This window comes from Orbicella faveolata, unplaced genomic scaffold (assembly GCF_042242905.1).
Source record: "Orbicella faveolata isolate gen_17 unplaced genomic scaffold, um_ofav_v1 contig_48, whole genome shotgun sequence".
In the NCBI taxonomy this organism is placed as follows: Eukaryota; Metazoa; Cnidaria; class Anthozoa; order Scleractinia; family Merulinidae; genus Orbicella; species Orbicella faveolata.
The window spans coordinates 12,643,012-12,665,561 of record NW_028301578.1 but is presented as its reverse complement, the minus strand read 5'-3'; the positions used below and the strand labels follow the sequence as shown (position 1 = coordinate 12,665,561).

The 22,550-nt window shown below is 39.1% G+C and overlaps 3 protein-coding genes across 3 annotated transcripts; all 3 read right to left on the bottom strand.

Annotated features, from left to right (window-relative positions):
- Nucleotides 1-1,937: 1,937 nt before the first annotated feature.
- On the bottom strand, nucleotides 1,938-7,368 carry LOC110069758 (uncharacterized). Its single transcript, XM_020777298.2, has 3 exons — nucleotides 7,210-7,368; nucleotides 4,130-4,281; nucleotides 1,938-2,865 (listed from the first exon to the last, which is right to left on the bottom strand). The coding sequence occupies exons 1-3, from the start codon at nucleotides 7,257-7,259 to the stop codon at nucleotides 2,216-2,218; spliced, it is 852 nt and encodes a 283-aa protein (XP_020632957.2). The 5' UTR covers nucleotides 7,260-7,368; the 3' UTR covers nucleotides 1,938-2,215.
- A 1,947-nt stretch (nucleotides 7,369-9,315) lies between these two features.
- Nucleotides 9,316-18,752, bottom strand: LOC110069755 (uncharacterized). The gene is made up of 4 exons (XM_020777295.2): nucleotides 18,499-18,752; nucleotides 15,791-15,898; nucleotides 11,837-11,982; nucleotides 9,316-9,844 (listed from the first exon to the last, which is right to left on the bottom strand). The coding sequence occupies exons 1-4, from the start codon at nucleotides 18,569-18,571 to the stop codon at nucleotides 9,827-9,829; spliced, it is 345 nt and encodes a 114-aa protein (XP_020632954.2). The 5' UTR covers nucleotides 18,572-18,752; the 3' UTR covers nucleotides 9,316-9,826.
- A 737-nt stretch (nucleotides 18,753-19,489) lies between these two features.
- On the bottom strand, nucleotides 19,490-22,248 carry LOC110039626 (neuromedin-U receptor 2-like). Its single transcript, XM_089281209.1, has one exon. It carries the CDS (start codon nucleotides 22,008-22,010, stop codon nucleotides 20,916-20,918), a length of 1,095 nt encoding a protein of 364 aa, XP_089137335.1. The 5' UTR covers nucleotides 22,011-22,248; the 3' UTR covers nucleotides 19,490-20,915.
- Between the last annotated feature and the right edge of the window lie 302 nt (nucleotides 22,249-22,550).

Sequence of the window (22,550 nt, the reverse complement as noted above, 5' to 3'; positions counted from 1 at the left end):
TAACTGCAGTACTATGCATTATTATCCAACTGCAGCAAATACCGTCCAATTAACAGTATAAATATAGAGCGATATTGTATAGTTTTATAGTAGAAAACCTGTTTAATTGCCGTACAGGTCGGCGCGCGCACGCAAAACTGTCACACTCTCCCTCTTTCGTTGATAAATTTATTGACTGCACCAATCGGATAAAAAATCTCTCATTAGGTGTTTTGGTGTGTAGTATCGCTGCATATTTTTACTCGTTGTTTGTATGTTGAATCGCCCTACGAGCTCGTCAAAATACGGCACAACTCGTAAAAATATACAGCGATACTCGTAGGGCGAGTCAAAATACAAACAACGAGTAAAAATATACAGCGATACTACACACCAAAACATCTAATAAGAGATTTATTATCCAACGGCTGTAGTCAATAAATTTATCAAAGAGAAGAGGGAGAGTGTGACAGTTTTGCGTGCGCGCACCGACCTGTACTGCAAACAGGTTTTCTACTGTACAATATCGCTGTATATTTGTACTGTTATTTGGACAGTATTCGCTGTAGTTGGATAATAAACAGCGATATGATACTACACGCCAAAACATCTAATTTAATAAGATATATATATTCCCAATTTTCAAAACTGCGAGTGTTGCGCAGATATATTTGAAGGATAATAAACACAATAGCCACGAGCCTACATTTGACTTTGAAAATATGCTCGGATGTTTGTCCTCGGACATTATCTGTTCCTCAGAGCTCACAGTTTTCCTCGAGCTACGCTCTCGGAAAACTGCTCGCCTCTCGGAACAGGCAATGTCCGCGGACAAACATCCGAGCATATTTTCGACCTAAATGGAGGCTATTGTTTATATATCCAGCTTATTGAAGTCTCACTCTGATTTCAATTCCAGTCGGTCGAGTCACTAAAAAGTACAACTGTACATGTTTCGCTGTTTCATGCTGCCTGAAGCTCACACATTGTTCGCTGTATAAAACGACGTTTTATTTAACATTTGCAAAATATAATTCTTGACTATGCCATGAATCTTGTTTAAACTTCGGTGTCTAAGTATAATGACTTACATGAACCTGATGCCGATGAAATACAAGCGCGGGCTTAATGTCAACAAAACTGTAAATCATTTTGCATTGCTGTAAATCAAATGCAAGTCACCATAATCGGCTAATCGGCCGTGTGACAGAAATACTCTGTAACATCCAAAATACCGTACGAAGAAGAAAATATATTATCTCCGAATTCAAAGATTCAAGATCCTGAACCACTCGTTTTACGTTAATTTTGCACATGACGTTTTACATGTGCTAACCGTGGAAACGTTTGTGCTTCAGTCGGCTGCCAAATATCTTTATAAACGAAAGGCTTCTTTACTTTGGAGACGCCAGAAATAAGATAGCATTATTCATCAGCAAAATTCGACTTCGAACCCCCAATGAAGCGGGTGGGATTTGGAACCCACAAAGTTTGTCACAGCAACAGTCAAAACACTCTGCCACCCCTACCGCCCAACAGATTTTTTTAGCACCGCCAAATTTTGGGTGGTCACGTGGCCAGCCGCAACCAGGATCTTCCTCCTCAACGGCAAGGAAGTCAAAAGCGGGAGAGCCTGGGAACGAGGTTGGGATTTGTACTAACGGCAATAAGATTATTCGCTCTCATTTCTCGTCTCTATTTTCCAATTGCCCATAATTCACTCTGTTTACCCACCAAATTTTGCATAAACTATTGTTGTGAAATGCTCTTGGGAGGTCTGCATAGTCCTAGGGAGGATTGCTCTACATGTTCCCAGTCTAAAAGGTGAGTTTTGAACACTTGATTGGACTTTTTTCGCTCAACAATTGAAGCTGCAGGGACAGTCGACTATGTACGTTCACTTTAGAACAAATTGGTGACTATTAACTTGAAACACAAGAATAAAAGACATGACTGACTTTAGGTGAATATAAAACCACGTTTATTTGCATTTTTTAAAGAATGAACCTGCAAAAATCCTTAAAATGTAGAAAAATAGAAACTGATATAAACTGAAATGATTTCCAGTTCTTGTTATAGTCTTATTGAAAATCCCGACGTTTTCGTGCATGCATGAGCAATAGACGCCTTGGATAAAGTGATCTATGTAAATATCTTATCCCTTTTAACCCTTGTATCTCCGTGTAGCTTTGAGTTATTTTAGCGCTAGCGAAATAAGACATGGACAGAAAATCGCTTACCGAATAAAGATATTTCCGTGTGGATTAGCCACACCTTTTAACTGATTTGGTCGGTTTGTTCCACATGGATCATGGGTAGGCGAATTTATGCCTTTGTTACCATCGAAATAGTAGTACGCTCCAGTGGCGCGTAAGCCTGGACCATAGGAATCAGACCCGCTCCAGAAAAACTCCGGTACTACACCAGCGCACTGCTTGGAAACCTGTTTAACCAGTTTACAAGAGATTGAGCCCGTCGTCTGTTGCACCAAGCTGCCTGTGCCTTCCTTGCATGCGATCCAGTTGTTGATGTTGCTCTTGATCAAAAACTCTTTGCCAATAGCTCGCCATGAAGTAAAATTCATGGCCTCGTAATGTGTCTCAGTGAGAGGAACTGTTGTGGACACTCGAGTGTTCGCTTTTTTGGCTGTCCAGCTTGGACGCGGCGTGACAGCATTTGCACCAGTCCAGAAGCTCGTGTATGCGGTGAAAGTATAACTCCAAACTAGTGTCCAGCCCCCACCGTCCGTCTGTTGGTCGCAGTAGGCCTGGAACGCGTTACCATGGGAACCAACATCTGGGTCTATCCAATAGACTCCTGACACGAGTGACGGTGCTTTCTGTTTTAGGTCCTTGCAGTTCAAGGCAGAGGAGACTTTGCTTAGCCCTGTAATAAGGAACAAAACCAAAAGAAAATGAAAAAACCTTTCTATTCTGGTCGTTTCTTTATCCTAAAAAAGGGCTGATATGTTTACTGTAACGCAAATTGCCGGCTGAATTAATTTTGCTAAGTATAAATGTCAAATATAAGTACCTCCCTCCCCCTCCCCCCACCTAAAAAAACATCAACTCTCAAAATGAAATAAAAATCTCAAACGCCATGGGAAATAACGAGACATCTCTCGTATTGGGCCAATATAATGACTGGTCCCGATGGGAGCAGTGAGTTTTGTTTCCCGAGAGGGAAACAAAATTCACTGTTCCCCAGTGCAACAGCGGTCAACATTTCGCGGGTAACAGTGAGCTGTTTCCCATTAGACGTCATAGTTTTCGCAATGTTGCCCGCTCATGGCATTTGGCAGTAAACAGTTTCATTGTTAGATGTCATGTGGCCATAAACTAGCCAATGAATGGCTATATAGCAATATTATTTATTCCAATTATTTGCCTGCTGATGTAGACTTTTGCGAAATTTTAAGAATATTTTAAGATTAAACCCGAGGTTGTGATTTTGAAAAGAATGAATTTTTTTTGTGTTGAAAATTTGGAAATACAACACAATTATATGCTTTTAACCAAACCGTATAAAATCATCTCTTCTTGGAAAAACTAGGCAAAAGACAACAAAAACAGCACTAGCTGTATGTTCGATGCTGTGATGCCTGCAGGCTGGCTCTAAACTTACTCTAATACCATCCAGACACTAAATACCCTCGAAAACAGAAATGTCATACGCCGTAATATAAGAATATTCACAAGAATATTTTCAGCCTAAAATCGGCAGAAAAATAAGAATATTCAGCCTCGGTCGGAAAAGCGATATTCTTAAAACAAATATTGAGTGTATCGCACAGCATGTTTAAAGTTCTTGCCGTTATCTTTTGGAGAGTCTTATTATCACGCAATGTTCTCAAACTACTGAAAATTGCTCAGACGCAAAATCCCTTCCAAATACAATCTGGATAACGCTGCTTTTTAACGAAGCAAAATTCCTTTAGATGCTACGTCTCTCCGAAATAGGCTTACTGAAAAAGCCTTTTTAAAAATGGTTAAGACGATAGGCTTTATTACAGTTTTATGCTATCGCAGTCTTTTTTGAGGAAGAAAAATATCATTAGCTAAGCTTTACGGTCTACAGCTTCTTTTGTAAAATAATAAAAACGCTCCAAGTAAATGAGTCTCTTTAAGACAAAGTGAGGTAAATAATTTACCTATAGTACTCGGGTCTGCTACATGGTATGTTCCATTGATCAGTCGCTTGATAATCTCGTTCTTGCAGAGCAGTGCAGCCTTGTAAAGGTAAAGATTGCCTTTTTCATCCATGTCCAACACACACATTTTGTTCCTCCGTTCCCCCAGCCCTCTGATGGTTGAGATAAGAGTATTTAAAATGCTTTAGGGTGCCGTGAAATATTTATATTTCAGTCTTTTTGGAGATTAAGAGCAGCTTCGCCTAAATATCAACTAGACTTGGAAATAGCGAAAAAATCGAATTTCTTCAAACTCGCCCAAAATGAAGCCCTACGGGCACTAGTTACAAAAATATTGTTTTAAGTTCGATAAATCAAAAATTATTTTTTTACGCAATTTTTTCGTTCGATGCCCCAAATCGGCCAAAATCGATCGAAAATGAGCGGCATATTCAGAGGCTCGTAAACTCAAAAGTAAAAATCTTCATAACAAACTGATTGCACGTTGTATTTGTACTTCCTTTCTTGTATATTTAGAGCTAAACAGATCGCGATTTGATTAGAACTAAAATATTTGACGAATTTTCAAAGGTAACAACCCAAGACAGCTAAACAAGAGGTCTACATTTAGCCTATTTTCAAATGCTAAAAAGGCGTTCTGGTACACGGCTTTTCCCAAAACGACTTCTTTGGTCTGAAAGAGCATTGTTTCTTCTTCAAATTAGTGAAATAAAATTTTTGGGTAAATAAAATCGCGAGCGCTGAGATAGTGAACTAAATGCAGCACTTCTTCCTGAAAACGTGACCTTTGACCCAAGCGTAACGGAAACCGATTACTGCAAGAAAACCCGGAAGAAAAGCAAACGCTTCGTTATTTTGAAACATTTTCAAGTGATTTCTCGCCGAAAAAATTATTGCAAGAAACTATTTCCAGATATGAAATCTTACAGGGTCAAAGAAGGAGCTAAAGGGCGCATTTTGACACAATAACTTTGTTTGCTGAGAATTGAAGTCAATGACCGTTAACGAATTCCAGTGAAATTTGCGAACTTGAACCATGTTAGCCGATACTTACCTGAATATTTATATTTATAGCAGAATCGTCTTCTTGGATTAGCCTTCAAAAGATGCTGGATCCAGCTTTGGAAACCTCTAAAAGAAGAAATGGTTAATGTTCCGTGACCTGCCCGCTGCTATAAATTCCATGCACACGCCCACCGCATGTTTGTCGTAAAGCTAACTGAACTCCACTGACAGTTTCCATAGGCAACCCCAAAATAAACAATGCCGCAAAATGTAAAGTGAAATTGGCTGTCTTCGGGAACAGTTAGAAGCTAGAGTCACGTTCCATTGCCTTTAAAAAGTGCTTGATTTTACTTCGTTCACTCAGTAGTTACTGTCACGTTCGAATACTGTGTATCAGTCACGCCAAAAGACTGCAGACCGTGCAGACTGAGTAAGTTTCCCATACAAAGTCTTTTACGCGTTTGTCTATTGAATCAAAAGTCACATACTGCGTTTGTGCTGCCTGTTGATAAATGACAAACTTTCAGATATATTGAACACCATTTTGTAACTAACGCCAAAAAAAAGAGTCAAAATTAAAGGCTCAAACAAGTCTGCACGGTCTGCAGTATTTTCGTGTGACCGATTTGCGGTATTCGAACGTGACAGTAAGAAATACTGCGTGAACAAAGTCGACACAAACAAATAAAGTCAAGCACTTTTTAAAGGTAATGGATCTTGACTCTAGCTTCTAACTGTTCCCGAAGACAGCCAATTTCACTTTACATTTTGCGGGATTGTTTATTTTGGGGTTGCCTATGGAAACTGCCAGTGGAGTTCAGTTCGTTTTACGACAAACATGCGGTCGGCGTGTGCATGGAATTTATAGCAGCGGGCAGGTCACAGAACATTAAACATTTGTTTCCAAATGTGGATCCAGCTTCTTTTGAAGGTTAATCCAAGAAGACGACTCTTCTATAAATCAGTATAAATATTCAGGTAAGTATCGGGTAACATAGTTCAAGTTCGCAAATTTCACTGGAATTCGTTAACGGTCATTGACTTCAATTCTCAGCAAACAAAGTTATTGTGTCAAAATGCGCCCTTTAGCTCCTTCTTTGACCCTGTAAGATTTCATATCTGGAAATAGTTTCTTGCAATAATGGTTTCGGAGAGATATCACTAGAAAATGTTTCAAAATAACGAAGCGTTTGCTTTTCTTCCGGGTTTTCTTGCAGTATTCGGTTTCGTTACACTTGGGTCAAAGGTCACGTTTTCAGGAAGAAGTGCTGCATTTAGTTCACTATCTCAGCGCTCGCGATTTTATTTACCCAAAAATTTTATTTCACTAATTTGAAGAAGAAACAATGCTCTTTCAGACCAAAGAAGTCGTTTTGGGAAAAGCCGTGTACCAGAACGCCTTTTTAGCATTTGAAAATAGGCTAAATGTAGACCTCTTGTTTAGCTGTCTTGGGTCGTTAATTTAGAAAAATCGTGAAACATTTTGGTTCTAATCAAATCGCGATCTGTTTAGCTCTAAATATACAAGAAAGGAAGTACAAATACAACGTGCAATCAGTTTGTTATGAAGATTTTTACTTTTGAGTTTACGAGCCTCTGAATATGCCGCTCATTTTCGATCGATTTTGGCCGATTTGGGACATCGAAACGAAAAAATTGCGTAAAAAAATAATTTTTGATTTATCGAACTTAAAACAATATTTTTGTAACTAGTGCCCGTAGGGCTTCATTTTGGGCGAGTTTGAAGAAATTCGATTTTTTCGCTATTTCCAAGTCTAGTTGATATTTAGGCGAAGCTGCTCTTAAATACCTTATGTTCGATCGTTTAGATACTGAATACTGAATTTCAATCCTGATGGCTCGTTACATTTCTCGTATCTAGACTTACATATGAGAGCAATGAACCTACAATGGTGAACTTGGGATGACATCTGATCCGCTTCAATTCACTGAATATACTGCTGTAAGCGAAATCTACTAGAAGCGACCTTTTTGAGTGACGTCGCCGGGCTATCACTCCGCAGTCAGAAAGAAATAAGAAAGTTATTAAAAGAAGTGGAAATATGCAGTCTCACCTTGCGACCGAGAGGCAGAAAATCAAGGCCAGTAGACTACGGAACAACATTGTTTTGACCGATTTTGATCAGCAATGGAAGAACAATTTTTCCGCTTTAATTTTCCCTCAGTTCAATCAACTTTTTCTACGAGTGTTTTCGACCACAAAAATGTATATTAATAAACGTAACAAGATAAAACTCGTGGATTTTATTATCAACCTCTTTCAATTACTCTCCAATGGTAGCCTTTGTAGAAATGTCAATTAAAAGTTATCAATGTCAAAACAATTATATTTTGACAGCTTTCTATAGTTAATTTAAGTTCTATTACCCTTCCGGCGGTTTATCACCGATCTGTTATTGTATTGTCATTAAAATTGTCGTCCTAAATTAGTGCCTACCAACTGAATCGGATAATTTAATGTCAAATTGAAACTTGCGATTTAAACAGAAAAAGTCTGGATGAAATAAAACCTGGAACTTGCGCGCTTGTGTAGGTGTACTTCGGACTCTTGAAAAAGACTAAAGTTCTTACATTGTACTTTTATACGTGGCAGTGCGATTTACATTTTGCCCTACATGTAAGGTATCATGCAAGATATGAATTGACTCCACATGAGCGCATTACATCAGTATAATCTAAATGCTGTTACAAAAATGGTAATATTGCTAGAAATCGTCGCTTTTTGGAGTTAACATGGTAGAAGGAGGTATTGGCTTTCAAAAACCGTAAAATATATAGGAGCAAAAGCGCTGATGATGAGGCCATACCGGCGAGCTCTTTCCGGAATTTTACATTTTAAAACTCGCGTCCCACAAACGATAATAGATACACCACGTTCAAGTATTTTTGAGACAGTTTATCGTTCCATGCCTTTCAATAATCAGAGCCGATAGGTTTATGCCTCGGACAGACGCTGAAGTCCGCATGCTAATAAGGTAAATATTGATTGTAAACAAAGATTAACCTATAATGAGGAGGTTCAATTCAACACAGAAAGCCTTATTACATATAATGATACATGTATCCTGTATTTCTTTTGCCGGCTCGAAAAATCGACCAAATTTTGATGTATCTCATCCACTGTACAAAGTCTGGACATTGAATCATCAGCAGAAAATTTCAGAAGCAAAAAGATCTGCTATAGTGCGCGCGGGGTTCATGTCTATTTTTCTTCCAAATGCTACAATTTAGAGAAGTTGGCAAATATCAAAAGTATTCTGGCTTGTAATAACTGGCACAAAAGCAGATCGAAACTATGCTACTGTACAATTTTAAATAGGAACGTATTTTTGATTCTGTTCTTGTTACTACATGTACTGGTGAAAACTGCAAGCAGGGGGTTTTGTTCTTGGCTACAAGTTACAAACTCAGAACTTGGTTGCAAACACGGGAAGAGGTATCGCTTCCGAATCAGGGCAGTGGTGGGTTTCAGTCCTCGTGAAACAGAAATCCGCGACATTCTGCGCCCATGATACGAGTGGCATGCGGTTTACAAAACCGTTAAACGCATGCCCATATGGATTAATTTCAACATGGCGGAGAAAAGGCTAAAAGCCAGAGAAGATTATAAAGAGTTGAACAATCTTTCAATGTTCGTTGGATATATTTCAAAAAGAGGAGGGGTTCACAGTTGAAAGAGTGTAAAAGACAAGGGACCATTTGGCTGGTGTAGTCTAATGAAAGCTGAGTGTCAACGATTGGGGTTAAACCGAATAGGCTTATACAAAAACACTTCATTCATAGGAAGAATGCTTTTTGAAGGTAGACACGGATTTTAAAGAAGCTAGTTGATATCAAGTGATAGTTCACCTAAATTTTTATGTTTGCACATCATAACTCTCACCCGGGTTGCACAACTCCAATTTTTGTGGTGATTCACCACAAACTCTGAGAAGTGAACCATCGGATCAGATGAAAAGCGCATGGCCACACATGCGCAGAAGAGTGCCGCAGAGGCAGCCTCGTGCCCAGCCCCATCGGGACACTCATGCATGCCGGTGCGCAAATGACAAAAGCTCAGATTGCTTGTCACTCACGGCCGGGTTAACATAGTGAGAATCAGGTTATTTTTGGCCCCCGAAACGTAACTCTATATATCTACTTTTATTACTGATTTCAACTTACCAATGTCAACGAATTGGCTTTATTGTTTATGAACATTACAAAGTCATGTAATCAAAGGGAAGTTGTTTTCTTTTGTCGAACACAAACCGGACTTCACAAAATCATATCTGCCACCTGTTAGAGAATTCAAGTAAATTTGTGAACACTAGCCGACTTGTGAAAGACTTGTCAACGTATTATACAGATCTAGAACAGATTCGTACCCAGTCGCTATTTACGTAATCCGGGCAGATCGAGAGAAGATTGGATACTAGGGTGGATTAAAGCGTGGGGGTGTCATGATAAGAGTGCAAGGTTTTCCGCCTCTTCCCATAACTCTCTGCGCGCTCCACTCGGTCCAGACCGTTTTCTCTTTGAGACAATCCAATCTAACCCGTAAATAGCGACTGGGTACGAGCTCGGGATCTAGGAGGCCTGTTCTTCTCCATATATGTAGATAATTCATTCAAATTAGAGTTGGTGAAGTTATTGAAGTGGTTCAAACGTCATGGCGTCACGATAAGGTAATTAGCGCACTTCATCGTGCTGTAAAAACAAGTAAAAAAAATAATAAAATGTTAGAATAAAAAAAAAAGCAAATAAAAACTGTATGATCACCCTTCAGTAGTCTTTGTCAAGTTTTTTGTTATCAATTCTCTAACAAAGGAAGTCTACCCCACAAGATATCTTTAGCGATTCTTTCAAATGCCTAGCCCGATTTCCTAGTCGCGTTGCTAGTCCGGTTCATCAACACTCTTACATGATGCGAGCAGGGAATGTAGATTTACAAAACGGCTGGAAATCGAGCCTTGTGAAATACAGGTAAAATGAACGCCATAGCGTTTGGGACTGGCTGACGTATTGAGCGTAAGCAATTCGTGATTACAAACGCATGCCACTGGACAGCCCCTAAAAAGTTTTCACTTCCGGAACTGATAGTATCAGAGCATCAACAGTAAATTCACTTTTTTTCCCTTTGAACAGATGGATGGCCGCACATTAATATCATGGGAGGTCGGATTCTCGTCCCCAGAGCCTCCGTTTCGTTTGATAGCGTAAAACGAGTAGCACTGGAGGACTTACAACCGATCAAGGGGCAACGGCTACTGTTTGACCGTGTTCCATTCAGGCGGTCGGGCAGAGTTCTCCATGGCTGCTAACGGGGACAGGCCGGAACATGCCACACTACTGAGGGCCTCCCAGGAGTTTGGGGGAACAAGCGAGCAGGATCATTTATTTCAAGGGAGCAAGGGATATTTTTGGGATTAATTCGGGGGGGGGGGTGGGGAGAACAAAGGATATCTCTACTCTTAAAGGGAACTCTGACAAAAGATTTCAGGGAACAATAGAATTTATTAACATGGACTGGCAAGGGAGAAAAAGTCAAATATTCAAGGGATCAAGGGAATATGACTCCTTTTCCCCCTCCCTTGGGAGGCCTTCTCTGCTAACTTTAAAAGCGCTCAATAAGAGACAAAAAAACAAGGTACACCAATCAATAAGAACAAGATATGCCACACACACAGTAAGCCACTGATCGACACTGATTCTCGTAGGTAGATATATCCGATTAAGAAACAGAAGGAACGTTAAATTCGGTTAGAATGTTTGTTCTGCGACTGGAAACAGCCTAAATCGACCGTTTTTGCAAATTAATGTTCGCCGAAATACCTCTGGTAGGTCGATACATAGGAGCGCAGGAGACAGCGTGGTCCAGTAGTTAGGGCGCCGGACTTGAAATCCGGAGATCGCGGGTTCAAGTCTCGCTCTGACCACTAATATAAGCTGAAATTGTCTCTCGGTAGACACCAGGTCAGCTCCTCGTTTACGCTGGTATTTTATTTTATTTTCATAAATACGTATGCCAGGCCCACAAAAAAAGGCCACATTTCAAAATGTGGTCTTAAATGTTAAAGTGCCACTATGATGAAATTCTCGATATCCATTTCTTTACATTTTCGTACATATTAGCTCTTTCCTAGACATCTTGCCAAATTTCAATTTTCTACGAACATTAAAACTCCTGGATTTTGGACCTTAATTTCCGAGAATTTACGGCCGCCATTAATTTTCCTTGTTCCAAGTCTTGGTTGAAAATTTGAGAAAATGACGTCATTTTCTCAAAAATACCGCACTGGTTGAAATTATGATAACAATTAATGTAAAAAATTGCATGAATATATGAGCCAAAGTTTTTGTTACTCTTTATGCGAATTGCTGTGCTAATTGTTATTATAATTTCAACCCGTGTGGTATTTTTGAGAAAATGACGTCATTTTCTCAAATTCTCAACCAAGACTTGGAACAAGGAAAATTAATGGCGGCCGTAAATTCTCGGAAATAAAGGTCCAAACGACATTAGTTCTAATGTTCCCAATAGATTGAAATTTGGCAAGAAATCTAGGAAAGACCTATTGTGTGCGAAAATGTAAAAAAATGGGTTTGGGGAATTTGATCATAGTGGCACTTTAAAGAAAAAACATTTTCCCTGTAAACGGCCCAGCCCCGTGAAGAAAAAGAAGAAACATAATTTGTTACCTGATGCACAATCTCATGTATGTTACCAGTACAGGAGAGAGTTGCACATGTTCGACTACACGCATGCGCAACTTCAATGTCGCCACAGTTTCCTTTTTCCAGTTCACCCTCGCATGTTATGAAGTTGCTAGCATCGTAACACTTATCTGCATGAAAGTGGAAAGAAAAAAGAGCTAAGTTGTTACCCCGGTACGGTCTAAACGTACCGCTGCGTTACTTCGCTTAAAATTATTATGACTGCCATGCAAGTCTGGCTAGCGATGTCATCAGTAGAGGTATTGAATGGTCCCATTCAATTTAAAAGTGCTCGCAAAATTGGGCCTTTGCTCGAATTGCTCGTAAAAATTAGATGAGTGCTCGCTCGCTCGTGCTCTCGAAATTTTTGCCACTGCTCGCATGCTCGGATTCTGGAGTCTGGTAGCATTTAGCTTCTTCTCGTGGAAAGAAACTGGCTTTAGATCTCCTTAAGCATTTATCCACTGACTTACGTGCAGCTAAGCGACGTAATTTGAAATCAAACAAGGCATACTGGTTGTTAGCGCAGTAAGCAGCTGAGATTGGCTGAGCCACGATAAGGTCCTAACATGTTGCCTCTAGAGTTGTGTTTATTGTCCTAATTTGGAAGTGTCAGCCAGATTACTTGGCGCAAAACAGCTTTTCCTTTTAATTGAAAAGAGAGATTCCAGCTAGCGGAAAATTTATGAAGTTCTCGCTGCTCGCCATCTGTATTTTTTGAAATGCTCGCTGCTCGCAATACAAATTTGATCACTGCTCGTGTTCGCAAAAATAAACGCACTGTTTGTATGCTCGCAAATGCTCGCAAAGACCATTCGGTATCCCTATCAGTTTATGCCGAGTCAAGAGATTGATAATCTCTTGACCAGGTACAGTAACATGTGGACCGAATCTTCATTTCGAGCAAGGAGACCACCTCGAGGAAAGCTACGAAAGCTCTGGGACTTTCATCCAAATTTTAGATTGAAGATTTTAACTTTGTAATTTCATCTATTTTTAACCGATATTTAGAATTGTAAAGTTTTAGTCTTCTTTCGTGTATCAATTTTAATATCTTATGGAAGGAGTAATTATTATTTTTTGTTATTATTGAGAGCAGTATAAGAAATCACATTTAAAAAGTCGACCAAATTATGCAAATTCCCAGCAAGTTTTCTTATTTCACAGCGAATTTCAGTCAGCTCTCGTAATTCCCATTTTGTATTCAAAATATGTATTTTTTTAATTGTACCAGACCAAGACCACTGATTTTATCTGCAAGCTTAATTTTTCATGTGGCTTTCTCTAGAAAACGGAAATTGTTGAATATCACCGCAGTTCTAATTTTGACATTTTCTCAAATATGAGCAGACAAACCATTACGTTTACATGAGTCTTTTAAGATATAAATTAATATTTTCACCATAATTAAACAGACAGCTTAAACAGATTACTTGCACATATATTTTTGGGAAGAAAGATAATTACATGTAAATACAGTAAGGTTCTGTTTGTTAACATGTCTTGGTTGGAATCTTTCCGCAATTATCTTTTTAAAACAAAAATGCTTTCAATTTTCAGGGCCTAGCAAATTATCGTTTATCATGCAATCCTGAGATGGTTCTAAAATTTGAATCTGAGTATGAGACCGTTCAAATGAAAGCTGTAGAACACTGAGTATTTTAAAATGGATCGACCGTGATTATTCTGAATTAAGAAGATTACTTTTTGAATCGTAACAGCTGTTAATATCCCGGGGAAATGGTTTCCTTAATAAAAAACAACCTCAATATTTCTGTTTTACAATTTCCTAACAAACCGAATGTTTCTGCTAAATTCTCATCGCGACATGAAATCCTCATATATAGCTTAGCAAGCGTATGCCATTTCCCTAAACAAAAAAGGTTTTTCACGAAATAAATAGAATTTCAAGCTGTTCAATTAAGAAATTGTTGCATAGTTGCTTCAGTAGCACTTTGAAGCGTAACAGTTGATACTTAATTGTTTTTATTTATTTATTTGCCTTAAAGCGGAGATGAAAACGCGAATTATCATTTTTACTTGAAATTTTCAGAAATTATCAATCACTCAGACAGAGTGGGAGATTACACAGGATAATGTAATTAATTTAAGAGAAAAAATAGACAGTTTGGGGGTGAAACATAATGAATTGTATTGCTTATATTTGAAAGATGTAATCCTGGAAATCTCGCAGGTGCACAATTTTATCTTCTGTAACCAATATTGAAGGACAACATATGCAGAAACTTCGTGTTCAATCAAGGTTACACAATGAAACCAGAAGATTTTTGTTTTCCTCACATCAAAAAGGCTTTTAATGACGTCGACGCTTTCCGAACAGCGTATACAGTAAGCTGTTTAGTCACTATTCCGTTCTTGCTTACTTCCATCGTTGGAAACTTCATAATGTTGTTCTGTTTGTGGAAATGTCGTTCTTTGCATCCGCCATTTAAGGCACTTCTTCGAAACCTGGTACTCTCCGACCTTGGTGTTGGTTTAGTTGTGCAGCCTTTGTTCTTAGCGTCAAACTACATTGCGTTAACTAAGAACATGAACTCTTTTTGCGTCATTCAAGTAGTGTACAACACAATCGGGTACTTTATTGCAGCGGTTTCATTTGTAACCACGACTTCTATCGCTTTAGACAGATTTTTCGCCATCCAGCTGCGCATACGATACCGCCAATTTGCTACTTTGAGGAAGACATTCACTCTCCTCGCCTTTATTTGGGTTTTATGTGCCTTTTTGTCGACGGTGTGGATCTGGAATATAGCACTTCATAGAATTTTCAGAAACACACTCTTGATTTCATGTATCACTATCGCATGTGTCTCCTACATCCGGGTCTTCATGTTGGTGCGGCAATGTCAAGTCGGGCTCAAGGCCAATCAAGTACAAGGAAACGCAGCATTCCATTTAGGACGTTACAAGAAAACAGTCACAAGCACAATTTACGTGTTTGTTTTTCTCCTCCTGTGCTATACGCCTTACCTGTGTTTCTCCGTAGCTGCTCGAAGATCTGAACAAAACGCTACGCTATCACTCTGGGTACATATTTCTTTGATATTCGTCTTTGCCAATTCCTCATTTAACCCAGCATTGTATTGTTGGAGAATACCTGAAGTTCGCCAGATCGCCAGGGAAACCTTCGGCAAACTCTTTTGCAAGATATAGAGAGGCCAAGTAATCAGGAGACAATGAATTTAGGCGACTACACGAACTTTTTTCATTAGAAAGTAAATAATATGCAATCAACACTAGAACTTGCTGCAGTTATTCGAGCTGTGATACTGTGCCCAGTCTTAACACCGCACCGGAGAAACTTGAATACGGAGATTTCACTCCGAAAACGCATCAAATGTTTTCCGTCCTCACTACGCCGGAGGAATCTAAAAGACGCAACAAGCATGTCACCGGTCATTTTGAATTTGAGTTTGAGGAAAACTTGGTCAAGGATATCACATGATTACCTTCACGCCATCGTTTTCGAAAACGGCCTTTTTCAAAAAATGTTTTCCGTCCACACGTGAAACGAAAAGCCGACGTTTTCAAATTCCTCTGCTTCGAAGAGCGTTTTGGAAAAGCTCCGTTTTCATTACGGATCAGTACCTAACCGGAAAATAGAGCTGCATTTTGAAATTTCTCCTGTGGAATGTGGACGGGACCTGAATAAGAGGCGGTGGAATTGGAACGGTTGATCACTTTTTCTTTCCCATTTTCTCGGTACAATATTTCGCCACTGTCACTGAAAAAGCCATAACAACAACAACAGTTTTTGTGGCTACGCTCACGTGTCGTAGCCACTTTGTTGTTGTTGTACATGTTGTTGTTGTTGTTGTTTTCATCTAAATGTCTTCAAGAATAATTTTTTACACTATGTACATTCCTTGAGGTTGAAACTCCTCGACATCAATCATAAGTTATTCGTTTTGAACTTACCACAGCGCCCACAAGTTTTACGGCATTTTGCATTCCAAGGATATTCATCACAATTTCCACCTGCTTTCTCCTCTATGCATATAATCTCTTCCACTAGGTCCTGACAGACTGAAAATAAAACCACCACAACATCAACAACGATCAAATGGACATAAAGAACGTGCGTTATACACATTCTCTCACAAATCTTAGCAACGTAACAGAAGTCTCTTTCCGCTGTGTGCACTTAAGGTGGCTCCATAGGCTAATCATTTATCACGTTGCGCGCGCTAGTGTCATACTTTGAATCAGCTGTTTTTGCATTCGTTTTTCACCCAGTCCTTTCAAACTAATCAAATGTAATAAGCAATGATGATGTGTTGATTTACTATCATCTCTCTTAAAATCTTGGCTTTTAATGTTGAATTATAAATGCCTGAAGGAATGCGTTGTTTACCGTTTTTATGGCTTTATTTGTAATTTTCTTGAATTGCCTCGGTGAAATTTTCCAAAATTTTTACAGCACATTGAATATGGCGGGATACGAATTCTAAACACAAAGAAGTAGGGTTTGTACTGGCAGTTTGTTTTAGATTTTTGCAAATTTATGTCTTTTACCGTTGTTGCAAAAAAAGAAAAACTGGTCAGGTAGATTTCGCTGAAAAAAGAGTTGCAACTAAAGTAAAATATTTATTACCAGTCTGCTAAATTTTACGGAGTTTCACTCTAGGAAACGCGAGAAAATTCATTGTCAGTTTTGCTTTTTGTGCTCATGTTGACGTCATAAAATATCGAAAAACACTGACGTTTTCCGTTGGGCGTGCGCAGATTACTTGAGCTTTCGTCCTACGTGCGCGTGCGATCGTAAAACTATGGGGAGCCACTTAATGGTAAACATTTTTTTTTTCTTTTTGGCGTGTACCCGAGGCCAAGTTTACTGTTATGTGGGGATGCATGAAAATTTTGCACATGTTTATGAATTTGTCAGTGATCGAATTTGCACGGAAAACTAGTGTTTAGCAAAAGATGGCTGCTGTGCACGAACAGATATATTTTAATTGTGAGACATATTTCCAGTATGCTGCTATTTAATTTCTATTTTATGACTATTTGTTTTTTTTTGGCAGATAAAAGAGGGATGACTTGACATCCACCTCAAGATTCAGTTGTCTTATTAGATCGTATCCATTTGGTCACTTGTAAACATGACCTAACTGCATATATCATTTCTAATGGCCGGATCTGAACACTTGTAAAAACTAAGGAAAGAAGTATTCAAAGTGGATTCCCGAAAAAAGTGTCAGTGTTTAACTGGCAAACGCATGCAAAATTTTGCCCATGTCTCGGCGGACTGAAAAAAGGAAGCGATATCGTTATGTGTTCTCAATGGTATAAATGTCGTTACTAATTTTTTTTTAGTGGCTCGAAGTGATTTCGCGTTGCCTATCTACCAAAAATGAACTCAATAGAAATGTGCTGCCCTTGTTAACTATTAAAAATGAGTTTTTGTATCGTAGTTTAGCGGAGTTCCTAGTCTCAGAGAATGTCACAAAGCTTTCTTTACGATTTTAAACTTCGAAATCATATCAGTGACTTGATTAACATCGTTAATTATATGCGGGAGCAGGTTATTGTGTAAAATCTCATCAGTATTCAAGATGTTGCTTGGCCTAAATGGTTCGTTAAAAAAGTCAAATTAAAACGGGGTATTTAGAAAGATATTGCCTGTTAAGAGACGGAGTAGCCATGGTCACTGTGTTATGAATAGAAACGTGAACTTAAATAGTTAGAATATGGGTTAGTGAATAGCCAAGCAGTCGTATACCCCATGATATCTGACCGAGCAAGCAGCACTTTCTGAAAACTAAGTAAATATTGCTCTAGGTTTTTAATTAACTTTGCATTAAAATTCTATCAGTAATGTATCGTTGAAATATCAGGATATGTGGGGAAACTTAGGGACGAATAGAAAAGTTTTGTAACTTTTAACAGAATAAATAAACTCTGTAAATACTGAGAGGGAAATATTAATATATCCTCGGCCTAATTAGGAATAATCTCCGCCAACCTCTTGTGTTCGAGTGACAGTTCCATGGACATGCATGACTGGTGTTTTCATCCCAAACACTGATCAAAAAATTAACAATTGCCGGGATTTCAGACACGATTCGCCCAGTCGGTGATGATCGATAATCTAGAAAACTTGTTATTATAAATATCTAATAATGATGCCCTGATTTGCGCCTTTGTCCGTAACTAAACGATCGCAATCTGCTCCTCATTCAGGGTTAACTTGGCTCACCATGGCTTTTAATTTTGGCATTAGAATAATTAAATTTCTAAGATTTAGGGCCATAAAAAGCAAAACCCGGCCTCTGCTATCTGCCTTAGCCTGCCTTGGAATTCGATGAACGTTACTGATACTAACCCAGATCACAGGTGTGTGATAAAAGAGAATGGCTGACTGTAGCATATCGTCTGGCCTGACATTTCAGCAGACCGCAAAGTACATTAACTAGCTCTTTATAAATAGAGACAAAACTCTGTGCACGAACAACTACTTATTTCTAATCTCTCGACGTTGTATAGTAGAATTGGAAATTATTAAATTGAGAAATAAAAGGCATCTTAAGAAACTTTGATCAGTTGAGTCATCATTTTAAGGTGAAACCAACGTTGAAGGAACCTTCCCTATCAACACTTTTAAAATTTCTACCTACAATACGTACCAATATCGCCGTTAACGAGTAAAGCTCCATGGATTACCAGTATACACACGAAAAAGAACTGTGCCTTTCGCATGATGAAATAACTCAGGTCTACGTTTCTATTGTTGTCCGAGGCGAGATCAAGCTTCACAGTTCGTGTTTAGGATGCTACTGTTCAACTCCCCCGTGGCCCGTCAACATTAGAATAATAAGAAATATTCACAAAAAAGATTTAATCCCAGCTTGGATCAAATACTTCATTATTCCATTTGCATGCTAGAGGGCCTTAAAACTCGCCGCATTGTCATTTTAAATGACAGCTGTCAAATTATGTTTAACTTAGCTTTGTGTGTAAATAAAATCAAGTTTAAGCTTATTTCTACCGGAATCGAAGAGAATATGAAGAAATTAATTTCAAAAAAGGAAATCAGATTTATCAGTCCGATTTACGGAAATTAATTATCCTTAGTGGATTGCTAATTGCTGGTTACTCTCGAATTTTTTAACCCCCGCCAAAAGTTGAACTTATTTAGCGCGTAGATTAATATAATCGGGCACAAATGATAGCAGCGACTTAAAAAAGGTAAAAAAAACCCTGATTTTTCAAACTTTGATATTGTTATACAGCGATAAGGAATGCGCCAGTTAGGTACTACGTGTTGTCATGCCATTTATTCATCAGATATTTAACTTTCCTTTATATATCTCCAGAGGCGAAAAAAAAAAAAAAAAAGCACATCTTCCGTGTGTTTTGGTGTGTTACAAAGTTGGCGTAAAAAGCTAAATTGTTATGCTTGCTGCTTAAACGTAATGTTGAATTTAAAATGGACGTAAAACAACGTGAAACAGCAAAGTAAAATTTAAAGACTGTCATGAAAAACAGTAACTGTAGGTGATTCTTGGACCTGGAATGAAAATACAACCATGAAACATACACACTGCTAAGGGGAAAAGCCCTAGCAGACTACCAAGGTAAATACAAACCGGAAGTGAACTGAGCAGGGGTGGAGTACTTCACGGAGCAATATAATTGCATTCTGCACATCTGAGATTGTCTCACTAGTTCATAGTAATGGCCTTGTTTGATTCAATAATTCTAGCGAATCTTTATACGTACACATCAAGAGGTTATCAGATCAAAATCTCTTGGTACACGCGTGCTTATTCTTCAGTTTCGCGACCTATATGCTTAACAAATCGAATGAGGTTTAGCGTGGTCTGTGGATTCACTCGCCCGCGCCTCTTGAGTCCACAACATTTTGACCACTGTGATGACGTGTATCGTTGTCGATAAGAGTACAGACCACGCTAAACCACATTTCGATTTGTTTTTTACCAAAAATGAAAACGTCAAAGAAGTGTTTTTGTTTTTCAGAACGCGAGCTGAAAAAGGCATTGCGTGACATATTGACGCAAGCATCGTTGTCTAGACTCTTATCAACAACGGCAAATTAGCCAATCAAATTGCGAGATTAGTAGCAATTGTGGTCAAATATACAATAGATTGCTGTCAGTCTGTTTTTCTCTCGAAATCAGGTGAAAGGTTTCAGACTAGAGAAGGGATTGGGTACGAGTCATGGGCGAGGCATTCATCGCGACTTCCTTCGAGATATTAGGCGCGGCACTCGCCTCAACCCCTTTACGCCCATGCATACAGCCCTTCCTGCAACACTCGTCTGACCCTAAGTAAAAAGACCGGCTGCCAGTAGTCTCCTTATTCTAGAGCTAGAGAACGTTTGCTTGATTATATTGCTTGGTTGAACTAAGATTTCTTAAGTCTAGTTATGGTTTGCATAGTTAAAGGCTAGATGGGCCCCGACTCTGCTGCGAATGCTATCAGCCGCGATCGTCTGTTTAAACGACATGGTCGTTGAAAGTCCTGGTCGTATCAGGGACGCCCCTTTTTTCTTTTCTCCACATACTACTTAGTTTTAATCATTATATCAGGAGTCTGAGATACATCAAATACACGAGAAGAGTTTCATCGCATCTTTTTGTCACGTACGCTTTGATCCTGTATTGCTCGTCATACATTGAGCTCTACCGTAATTTAGCAAGGACGTATTGATCTATACCATTATAATCAAGGTCACCGTTTCGTCGCGCGTGCAAGCTCAGCCACAAGAGAAGAACGACCATTTTGAAACTTGAGCCAACAACACTCAACATGTCGCAACACAGGTCAACACATCACAACAGGTGGCCAAACGCGCACAACATGTATGTTGCGCTACATGTTGCGCCCAACAAAGTTGCGATATGTTGCGTTGAAATGTTGCGATCGTTTGGCAGGGGCTTAACGCGTACGGTAGCATTATCCATGGGACGACTAGATACCACATCTAAAAATAGCTTGAGAGATAATATGGGGGATTAACTGTGTTACCCTTCATTTCCTCTTGCCTGTACCAGCTTCAAGTTGAAAAATGTCTAATTTTCTACAATACTGTTATATATTCAATGACATCCTCTTCCATTGCCGTTGATGAGTCAGCTCGAGTGCATTTTGAATTCTCGGTACGGTGAGGTGTTAAAACTTCTAGTCTCACTGTTGGTGTTTCACCGTTCCTCGGTTGAATTTTCCTTCTTAAAATAATAGCCTTGAACGCGTCCAGGAAGTCTCTCTTGAGAAATGTATAAAGAAGAGGATTAAAAATTGAGGTGAGATACTTCAAGATGAGAAATGCTCGCGAGAAGTCTTCTACAATAAACTTTGCGTCTTCACCTATAGGAAACCAGAGACCTTGGAAAAAGCTGATCACAAACCAAGGGAACCAGCAGATAGCAAAAAGAAATGCCATAAACGCGAAAATTATCAGACATCTTTTTATATCTTTAGCTTTCCGGGCGACGGAAGAGTCAGCATAGTTTTTTCTTCCAACCCTTCGCGTCTTCCTTTGAATTCTGATGGTTTTGAACATGACAACTTGAGAATAGACAATTAAAACATACGGCACTAAAAACACGAAAACAATACAGAATACAGTATGGCCTGTTTGAATTTGGCGTGTCACAGTTGCAATGTTGTTCTGTGGTGAATTTACGCGAAATCTTGGAAACCACCACGCGACAGGTAGGAAGGCGATCACCGCAGCTGCCGTCCAAATGGCGCCAACAATCTTGAGAGAGGATTTTTTTGTCATCTTCCACCGATGGCGAAAAGGGTAAACGATGGAGAAATATCTCTCCGCTGTTATGGCAAAGATGTGATACGCCACTAGCACCACGACCAAGTAATGCAGAGCAGCTACGAAAAATCCCAAAATAAAATCTGGCGGGGTAGAAAAAACGATAACGATGAGAGGAACATTGATGAGCCCCGTCATAAAGTCGCACACGGCTAAACTTAACAATAAATAATTTCTCGGTGTCCTCAAGCGCTTTTCTTTGGCGAATAACAGAAACACTACGCCGTTTACAATGATAATCGAGACGGCAATTGGCAGGAGCTGAGCCATTACGCCCTTAAAACTGTGGCTTGTGCTTACGTCGTCCGTTGAAATTGCCGAAGAGTTGGAACTCGCCACAGACATGGTCGAAACTTTAAAACGGTGCTCTTGTAATCAAATGGTGTTCTCGATCTTGATAAATCTTGATTGTCAATTAATTCAAATTTACAGTTGCAAGCGTGTGAAAAACGAAACAGGCTGATTGAATCTTTACAGCAGGGTAGAACGTTCTGAGTTCCCTTGTTGTATTTTCCGAGGATTTAATATCATTCTGTTTTTTCTGCCAAAGATCTGTCAGTAACCGACCGCTTTCAGTCACAGGAAGTGCCTTATCAGCTGCACCAGGTAAAGATTGGCAATCTACAAATTGATATCATGCTGATGTCACTGCAGGATGCCCAGTTCTTAGTATTCACGTCGAAAACGTGACATTAATGCCTCAGTCAATCTATCCAAACTGACTTTCAACTAACAAACTGACGTACTGTGTTTATTAAAGCTCTGTCAGCAGGTACAAAAAAGAAACGTGTCAAGAATATAATGTCATCCTTATGGAAGAAAGAAATGAACTCACTAACTGTATCCCACTTGAAATTTTGAATGCAACGAGCTCCCCTCTCCACT

Coding starts and splice junctions, on each gene's coding strand:
- LOC110069758 (XM_020777298.2), bottom strand. CDS start 7,259: ATGTTGTTCCGTAGTCTACTGGCCTTGATTTTCTGCCTCTCGGTCGCA. Junction 4,282..7,209: donor TTCTGCCTCTCGGTCGCAAG/GTGAGACTGCAT, acceptor CTCAACCATCAG/AGGGCTGGGGGAACGGAGGA. Junction 2,866..4,129: donor AGCAGACCCGAGTACTATAG/GTAAATTATTTA, acceptor TCCTTATTACAG/GGCTAAGCAAAGTCTCCTCT.
- LOC110069755 (XM_020777295.2), bottom strand. CDS start 18,571: ATGCGAAAGGCACAGTTCTTTTTCGTGTGTATACTGGTAATCCATGGA. Junction 15,899..18,498: donor ACTCGTTAACGGCGATATTG/GTACGTATTGTA, acceptor TTTTATTTTCAG/TCTGTCAGGACCTAGTGGAA. Junction 11,983..15,790: donor TAAAACTTGTGGGCGCTGTG/GTAAGTTCAAAA, acceptor ACTTTCATGCAG/ATAAGTGTTACGATGCTAGC.
- LOC110039626 (XM_089281209.1), bottom strand. CDS start 22,010: ATGTCTGTGGCGAGTTCCAACTCTTCGGCAATTTCAACGGACGACGTA.